General features: G+C 36.3%; 1 protein-coding gene across 1 annotated transcript; it reads right to left on the reverse strand.

Moving 5' to 3' along the window:
* Positions 1-432: 432 nt before the first annotated feature.
* On the reverse strand, positions 433-7,356 carry LOC125058036 (glutamate receptor ionotropic, delta-2-like). Its single transcript, XM_047662041.1, has 9 exons — positions 7,278-7,356; positions 6,116-6,186; positions 5,470-5,661; positions 3,692-3,855; positions 3,100-3,269; positions 2,238-2,431; positions 1,652-1,896; positions 1,184-1,367; positions 433-847 (listed from the first exon to the last, which is right to left on the reverse strand). Exons 1-9 carry the CDS (start codon positions 7,354-7,356, stop codon positions 593-595), a joined length of 1,554 nt encoding a protein of 517 aa, XP_047517997.1. The 3' UTR covers positions 433-592.
* Positions 7,357-9,728: the final 2,372 nt, after the last annotated feature.

A 9,728-nucleotide genomic window follows, 5' to 3' on the forward strand; every position in this document is an offset into this window, starting at 1 on the left:
AACTCAAGGTACTGCTTACAATTTAACGTATTAAAGAAAAAACTGTTTAACCGGATTGAAGTTATGTATTATTATAAATCAGCGCGCGAGGTGCGTACCGTTTCACAATTTGACGATTTCACTTCGATAGATTATAATCTACCGAATAATAATACGTTAAATAGTAAGCAGTACGTTGAGTTCACAATTTTTCGACAGTTTACAATCTCGCGAGATAGATTACAATCTAACGGTTTTTACAATTTTACGTTGACATATATAATATGTGAGAGAGTATGTGTGAATTTTACTAAATTTTTTTTTGTACATCATTACTATAGGAAGCTACTGTTTTATTAAAAACGTCAATATGAGAAAATCAATGATTGTATAAGGAATTTAAAAGGATTTTAGGGTCACTCGGTATATGACCGAGGCTATTTAGTATTTGTTTTTAAATAAGAGGTATAAATGTCTGCAAGAAACTTTTTTTAGACCGCCCATTTACATCTTCATTTATTTATCTTATTTTTCTACTGTTTTGTGGTATTGTGATGTAAAAGTGTTATTATTATTAAAAATTACAGACAACCATCAACGTTAAATCGAAAATTTATCGATATAAGAGAGCCGACAGCGACCTCACAGGAATGAGTCTAGTCTCTCCGTTCTCTTTCTTTATAACCCAATACTCCCTGCCATTGATGAACTTCTTCTTCGATTCTCCTTTGGTTTTTCCGAACAAACACTCGTATGGCGGCGGACGGCTGTCATCAAATATAGCTGGTTCAATCTTTATTTCTCTCTGTTGACAGAACCTTGGACGTATGGCGTCACTTTTGGGGAGAATGAAGCGTTTTAGGGATATCTATAAATACGCAAATATTTATAATTAAGCGTTATTAGTTTCCACCATGCTGCAGAGTCATAGATAACAGTAATCACGTATAAATTGTTAATTATTGCGTTTACTGGAATTATTAGTTAAGATCGCGCATTAGGCTAGCAAAATTCACTATTTCACCCGCTGCAGTGACTAGTAAAACAAACGTATGCCTGAAGTGAGATGAGATAACCGATACAGTGTGTCGCTGAACAAAAAAAAAAATAATCGTCGAATGCATTTTTGTAAATAACAGCTTTAGTGCAATCAGGACATATTCCAAAACTTGCTCAATTTAGGTTCATAAAACGGTAAACTTACTTCTGCAAGGAAGACAGCAACAGCAGCAGCTAATCCCGTCATCAAGATGTAATAAGTCATCAGGAGATCTGTGTTTCTCAACTGCCTGTCTTTTGATTTTAAGTCCAGAGGACAAATCTTAGTATCGGGTAAGTAACGCTGAGAGAGGTGCGAAAGAATTCCCGAATATTTTACGCGCTTTATACTGAAAATTGATTTATAGGACTATATTGGTGAGCAACTTCGTCTTCATAATGGTGAGTTCATAGGAATAATAATAAAACACACCCACACTATGAAACCCTTGTGTTGTGGATGACAATAATTATTCCGTGGTACATAGTGCATGTTTAAATTTTTTTTTATAAAAAGTAATGTTAGATTTACACCTAATGAAACAAAAGTCTTGTGCCTTAAGTATGCCTGAGTACTAATACTTACACCGGATTAAACAGCGATTTCAATTTCGACTTATGTTGGTATGCAAACGCTCTCTTTTTGGTCATGAACACACCAGGTGCAACTACGTACGTGCATCTTTCAGCTTCAGGTACGCCCAGCCTGGTTTTTTGTAAATAGTCGTGGTACATAATGTATTCTAGTGCAGCGCTTGGATGGACTAACACCGCTCCTTCGGATACGTAAGTAAGCAACGAGGAAGTATCTCTGACTGACAGAAAACTACCTTGTCCGGTCGCAACTGTTTTTAGTAGGAAATGTATATCTTCATCCGGCTGAAAGAATAGAAATATTAGGAATCAATGTAAGGTTTTTCTTATATCTTTACAAGTTTTATTAATTCTACAATCAAAACCATAATTAATTTTCAACTTGTTTTATACAACTCTTACAGGGGAGGGGACAGGTAAAGGTAGTTCCCCTCACCGCACGAAACAGCACCGCCGATTTTCTGTGAGAATGTGGTATTTCCCCGGTCGTGCCTGCCCATTTGGGTGAGGCCCGATGGCAACAGCATCGCACCCCTCCTACTCTAAAGTCAATGGAATGTATTTAAAAACAAAATAATACAACTTATTTGTAATAAAAACGGAAACAAGGCTAATACTATTCTTACGTTTTTGATAGCATATTCCACAGGGCCACCTTCTGGAGCAACCCATCGATAGTTTTTCGTATACAAATCCTGAACTGTTTCTATGTCCAAAGTAAATTTCGATAAGGTCAAAAAAGCGGTCAAATTCGCTGTATAGAATGCTGATAATAAAATTATAAACAGCCACCATGTCGCAAATAAAACGCGGGTTGTGTCTGTAATAAATGTTTCATTATGTAAAATATGTATGCTTCAATATTCTACTCTCAACACTTACGATATGAGTTCGATCACGGCTGCTCTTTACGAATTTGGCTTTCCTTGTGCTTAACAATTGCTCAATGAAGGTAAACGTCGCAAGGAAACAAACACAGTATTTACAATTTCCTTAACACTTATGAACATCAAAAAAGAAATACATATGAGTGAGTTCCATGTTCCAATACCAAGTCGGTTAATTTATTCGGTCTCTCCTTAACGAACCTTCTGTCTTAAATTATTACTTAATGAACTATCCTAACAACTTCTTATTCGTCTTCTTACCTTCGTTTTAAATAAATACATTGACTTGGCCATTTGCTTCTTGTAGAAGTTTTGATGATCGGTCAGTCAGTGAGTGAGTGACAAAATTATTTGACTGGTTATAATTCCTAAACTCCTGATTCAAATTGAATTAAAATGGAAATATACCGTGTTTATACAATCCTTGCTTGGTAAAAATTGAGGCTTCTAATTTTATCCACACCTTGGCGTACTGCAATGCCACCAGGTATAACCTAAGGTTTATTCAACATCTAAAATCTCTAATTCACTTTTATGATGTATGACCAGAAAGGTTTCTATAATATTAATTATTGCTTTCAAAGAATAGCAAGACACTCACTTGCAGAAGGAGTCAACGAGGTACCCTGCTTAATAAAAGCTCCATACACGAACCAAAAGCTCGGAGACAGGCGTATATAATCCTCTTCTTCTGGCATTAACTTACTACGAAGCTTTGTTAGCAGTGTCAAGCACGGTCCATATATCATAACTGCTGCCAGGATTAATAACCTAAAGAAAACTATGTACATTGATTTCTATAGATAATTAAGTATTGAAAAAATAAAGCGATGAAGCCTCTGCGTCTGTGTATTTTATTTTTCTTCTAGAACAGTTATTATTACGGTTTCATCATGGCCTTATCTTTTGTAACAAACCTAACCAAAACCTTAGGGATTCTATTAAATGACTTAATAGAAGGTAAAAGAATTATCTTTTGTTTTGGTTAATAATTACAATATTATAAAACTTCCCTAGACTTTAATGGAATGATGTACCGACTCAAAGAATCTTGCTCTTCTTCTTCAACCGACTTGAAGAACATCGTGTGTATTACTTAAAAATCTAAATCTATAGATTCTGCATTAAATCTGTTGTGTAATTTAAAACCTTGAAAGGAGAGGTTAATCATGTAAATTATTATCTTCTCTTACCAAACAGTTTCGTTAAAAGGTGCAAGAAGTCCAGAACCAACCGCCGACTCCTTTGGGCGTTTTAGCATCATCATCCACTTACACTCATCAATTACCGTTGAGAATGATACAAATTGATCTGAGTTTTTCATAATAGGAATAAATGCCGCTGCCAGATCAATACGCTGTGAACATCGTTTTTATTTTAAAAATGTTAACCCTGCTGTTAGCTTTACCAACAGGCCTACTCTGTATAATGTAACCCACTCAATGATTAACAATCCCTAAAAGCTGAAATTCATTCCGTATTAGTGTGTTCTGTTTAAAAATTGGCTTGAAATGAGGTAAATCGCTCTAGATGTTAGAAATAAGCTTTTTACTCGTACTCCACGACCTCACCGCGAGTGTCACTACAAATGAGAAGATTAGGATGCAATGTGGTCGGTCGGTTGGATATAGGAAAGCCGGGTGAAAATCGGGTGTGGCGTCAAGCGCTTCTCTCGAAGCATTTAGCTCCCCGAGAAATTATACGAATGGAAGTCCAGTTTTCTGGTCGATAGGAGCATCAAGGTCGTCATCGACGGAGCATGTTCCAATCTTAACCCCGTGAACGCTTGGTTCCAACAATTCAGTGTCCTATCCCCGACCCTGTCTCTTCTGCATATCAATGATAGCAACATAGCAATATTAATTGCCATGTGAAAAACACCAATGGGGGTTGTGTTAGACGTGCAGGTATTTCTCGAGCAGCTGTCGGTCAGTATCGCAATAAACTTATGTCTATAGTCGAAACTCTGTCACGAGTAGTCTCGGACTAGAGTCGACTAAATCCAATTTAAGCTCAAGAAGTGTCTTCTTTGGGTTAAAGTTTGCGCATATAAAAAGGAACCTTTTTCACTACTCCTTTCCTTTGTTCCTCTCCTTAAAGTCTCAGCCAGCATCGGAATACTGGACGTTGACATATTGAATGACGTTCAGATTTGCGGTCATTTGAAAGGGAAGGCTACATTTGCCTTGGTGTGCTTAGCAAAGCGAGACGTCTTCCTTGTCAAAGAGACACTCCGACCCACCGCTTAGGTGTTCTGTTCCCTTGTTTTCTGTTCTTGTACCTTTCGACGGGAGCACTTGACCATTTTCAACGATGAGCGGTTCGAACCGTCGTCCACCAACCCCTTTCCTAAGGAGTTGATCCCTTGACTTTGCATCTTCTACCGCATTTACCAGGAAGTGTTCAGAGAAGTTTGGATTAATACCTGCGGCTAAGTTTCATCATTGGACGTCAAGGCACAATACGAAATACCACCCATATCACCTCGACATCCGACGCTCCGCAACTGAGCGTATCTTAAGGCAGTTTTTGCCGCGCACCACCACTACGTTCAACCAGCTGCCCACTGAAGTATTTCCGAGCCAATTTGAGGTTCGTTCAAGAAAGAGCGTACCAATTCTTAAAAAGCCGGAACTTGTGAGTCTTCTGACAATGTGAGTGTCCATGGGCGGTGGCATCACTCAACTTCAGGTGAGATACCGTGTTGCCGTACGTTATAAAGTTGTTTTATTCTATTAAAGACTTTGGATTGAAGAAGCCAAATAATGGATTCCAGTGATCTGTCATCGCTTTACAATATTTTCCGTCATTCAATAAAAGAGTGTACCAATTCATAAAAAGCCAGCAACGCACTTGCGAGCCTTCTAGCATTGTGAGTGTCCATAGGCGGCGGCATCACTCAACATCAGATGAGCTACCGTTTTGCTGTACCTATTATAAAATCCCATAGTTTTTCTATTTAAAGACTTACTTTGGATTGAAGAAGCCCAATGAGGGATTCCACTGGTCTGTCATCGCTAAACAACATGTTATTTTCCGGAACGACAACTTCGTAAGTGAAATTGAATTTCTTCTGTAATATATGTACCAAGTCGAATGCTACTCCCCTGCCTATATAATATGTGCCATTTTCAGTCTTTTCTACCCAATTGTCAGGGTGATACTAGAAAAAATACCATTAAATATAGTAATTTGTTTCTACATAGATACTATTTTTTTTCTCGGGAGACTTTTTTAAAACATCGCTGTACTTTCTCAGTAGCTCTTCATAGCGATGCCGACCTTTTTGTATTCTATTTCGATACAATTCTTTCAATATCCGTAGCCCTAATGTTGCAAGTTGTAATGTTGCCTTGGCTAGGTACTATTGCGCGGTACAACATCTCAACATTGAAGTCGGGGTCGTAATAGTCGGTATTGAGAGTACCAGACGTGAGCATGTTTCAATACTTGAAATATTATTTTGCTTGATATTTAAATTGATTGTTGAAAAAAAAATCAGCTTTCAGCTTTTATTAAATGGGCGTCCAGCAAATTACAGTTTTAAATAATAATAACGAATAATATTTGTTCTTTCTATTTTCGATGAGAAATATACCGATAAATCAGATACCTACATTGTACGTTCCAATCCTCAGATGCATGCCATTTACAAAATTTTCCAACTGGTGGCGTACTGGTTTAACATCTGGATCACAAAAAATTCATTTGTTATAGATAAAGAAATAAAAAAAATGCTTATCAAACTATATCCAAGATTTTGTAATTCTGAAAAACCAATGTGAAAAGACAAAGGATATATGAACACACATGAAAATAATGTTTTAACTCAAATGTTATATTGTTAAAATGAGAATTAAATTTTGTAATTGTAAGGTATATGTATTAAATTTTCCGAAAACTGCGAAAGAGAAAACAAAGCTCCTTCGGCAATAACAATTAAAGATGTACTTATGCATTTTAATTGAAAAATAAATATTCTATTAATTAAGAATCGTAATTGTTTTTATGTTCCACTATCTATCATCACTTCTCTTGGATTCATAAGGCTGATTACAATATAATATGATTTTCGCTTTATTTATTTTTTTATTTTTTTTTATATAATAAACGAGGGGGCAAACGAGCTTGCAGGACGACCAAAAAGGGCAGTCTACGCAGCCCATAGACACCCATTTTTAGTGGATGCGTTGCCGGCCTTTGAGGGAAAATTGTTTTTAAAAAAATCACTTAAACTTAGTTCAGTAAATCCACCATTCCTTTCTTTAATTAGATGTTATTTCCAAATAATTGTTAATCTAATATATAAAATTCTCGTGTCGCAGTGTTTGTAGTTAAACTCCTCCGAAACGGCTTGACCGAGTCTCATGAAATTTTGTGTGCATATTGGGTATGTCTGAGAATCGGACAACATCTATTTTTCATCCCCCTAAATGTTAAGGGTAGTCCCCCAATTTTTTTTTTTTATTTTTTAGATTTTTTTTTAATTTTTTTATGATACAGCATTAAAAAATACATACAACCCCTAATTTTCACCCCTCTGCGATCAACCCCTATTTTTTATTATATATGATATACATGGCAAAACGACGTTTGCCGGATCAGCTAGTAATATATATAATAAATTAGTATCGCAATTCAGCAAATAAATTTGCCAACGCTGGCACAAATTGTCACAAATTTTCTTAATTTTTAATTATTATTATGTAGGTTAAGAAGATTTTAAATACTGTATATTTGTGTGATTGAAATAAATATTATATGTAATAAAAATATTACCGTGCAATGGATTATCATTTATACTTCCGCAAAATGTCGCGTTGCACACAGTAGACAAGATAAGTTCTAATCCCGCCATTGCATGTCGTGTACTGATTACTGTAGGGATCCGTACCGGATAATCATAGGGTGTATCTTTTGTTAGTTTAAAATGATAAAAGAAAACCACTGTAATTATTATTTGTTTGCATACGATTGATGTATACCTATGCCCTATATGTGAGGCAATAAGCATGTGTCACAAAAAGGGCCTGATTAACCCTTAAGCTAATTAGGCTGCAGCATCTAGGGGGCGCGGGCGCGCTGAAATCGTATCTTCGCTAGTATATATTTTTTTAATAGAACGGGGGGCAAACGGGCAGGAGGCTCACCTGATGTTAAGTGATACCGCCGCCCATGGACACTCTCAATGCCAGAGGGCTCGCAAGTGCGTTGCCGGCCTTTTAAGAATTGGTACGCTTTTTTCTTGAAGGACCCTAAGTGGATCCCCTGCATATTTCAACTAGACCGAGACAAAACAGATGGAAAATTTTAGTATCCAAATTAGATGAAGAATCGATGGTACTTAAAAATCTGTCAAAAACTCGAAGAAAATTAAAGTAAAGAGACCAAAATATGTTGTGCGTTTGGAACCCCGTGCTCGTAAAGTGTAAAATCGTTAGTACACTGCTACAAGCAAGTTCTGTTGATTTAGCTGACGTTGTTACTCTTTATGAGACATTGCTTATCTTAATACGTTGCGTGACGAAAAAGAGTTTAACAATTTTGAATCAGAGACAATCAAGATATGCGAAGTGACCACATACAAAAAATATGTAAGAAAAAAGAAACAAAAATTTCATTTTTTGAAGTTAAAACGGGGTACATTGAGTTAGAAGGGAGGCGATCTTTTATCGTTTATAATTATTATGCAGCTATTGATTGCCTTAAAGTGCACTTAAAAAACCGGAAAATTATTTATAATACAGTATAACACAACGTTTGGTTTCTTATTAGACCAGTGCAGATAGCCTTTAAAATAAATAAAAAGTGAAAAAAATTACAGTAGGATGAAACCCATTAGAAAAGCAGGGGAATATGATCAAAATGATAGGAAAAATAAATTACGGTCGATCTGAGGTCGGGAAGGGGTAGGGGGGGAGTTTTAAGGGTAAAAAACGGTTTATCTCGATTTCCGGCAAAACTACAAGTCCTATCGAAGAAAGTTAAATGGCAAAGTTGGAGGTAATAAAAAGATCTAAAACTTTTGTATTCACACATTTTTACATCTTTTATCTTCATTTTTACCCTTAAAACTCCCCCCCCCCTGCCCCTTCCCGACCTCAGATCGACCGTAATTTATTTTTCCTTTCATTTTGATCATATTCCCGTGCTTTTCTAATGGGTTTCATCCTACTGGAATTTTTTTAGGTTTCAAAAATTATCGGCACTGGTCTATATGGTAATTGTATGAACTAGACGATGTGAATTTATTAGAAGCAAATCAAAGAAGTTAAAACAACTATATTCCGCTCATTTAGGAGAAACCTTTGCAGAAGAATGCGTCCATTTGGCAGAGTTTTTAAAATCTGACACCGAGGCCGAGCATTATATTTCTGCCAAAACCCCAAAGGGTTTGTTGCAGTTGATAAAAGTTTTAATATTTCATGCATGTTCCCGAATCGGAGATAATATTTTTTTGGACAAAGAGTGTTACCAACTGCAGCGGCGAAAGCTCTTTTTCAGCACTTAAAAGAATAAAAAGTTACTTGCGCTCCACGACCCGCCAGCAAAAACTTGCAGCGCTCTCGCTAAAGTACATAGAAAGTGATTTTTAAAAACTATCAAATTTGGAAAAATTGCGGTAACATTTGCTAACGCTGAAAGAAGAAAAAGGCCTTTTGTATAATAATTAGAAAGAAAGAAACTAAGTCAATAAAAGTAATGCCGCCAAATACGACGTGTATTTCATTTTCTACTTGGTAGCCTATCATCATTTTGGTCGTATAATGCGTGAGGTGATTTGCCTTTGTGGACGGTCAGCTAAAAATGGTTACAAGTCGTGCAACTTAAAGGACAGCTTTCGTTTCGCTTGCAGATCGATCTGTACTTTTATAGATAGTATGAACCATGTTAAAATTTTCACACTAGTAAACAAAGTCAAAACTAATATACCTACTACTTTTTAGACCGACCGTAACACACCAGTCACCTGGCGGGGCGAATCCTGATTAATAGCCTAGAGTGGTCAGAACTCTTGATCAGTCTCTGGTCACACAAGACATAACTATCGTAATGAATTCGTATACAGCAATAAGAGTAACAACTTAAAAGTATAGAATTTTCTTCCAATTTGTTCATAATATATGAAAATTAAACGCGCTTCCATAGTTCCTAATACGCCTACAGAGCGCTTAGGTTTTATGTAACAGTATTCTTACAAATTAAAAATTCAGTACAATAAACCTCATC

Source organism: Pieris napi, chromosome 17, assembly GCF_905475465.1.
Source record: "Pieris napi chromosome 17, ilPieNapi1.2, whole genome shotgun sequence".
Classification (NCBI taxonomy): domain Eukaryota; kingdom Metazoa; phylum Arthropoda; class Insecta; order Lepidoptera; family Pieridae; genus Pieris; species Pieris napi.

What these genes read in the sequence shown, in the direction of transcription:
- LOC125058036 (XM_047662041.1), bottom strand. Translation starts at nt 7,356, where the DNA reads ATGGCGGGATTAGAACTTATCTTGTCTACTGTGTGCAACGCGACATTT. An exon ending in TGAGGATTGGAACGTACAAT is followed by an intron (nt 5,662 to 6,115) that starts GTAGGTATCTGA and finishes TATTTTTTCTAG; the next exon opens with TATCACCCTGACAATTGGGT. An exon ending in CTCGTTGACTCCTTCTGCAA is followed by an intron (nt 2,432 to 3,099) that starts GTGAGTGTCTTG and finishes CATTTATTACAG; the next exon opens with ACACAACCCGCGTTTTATTT.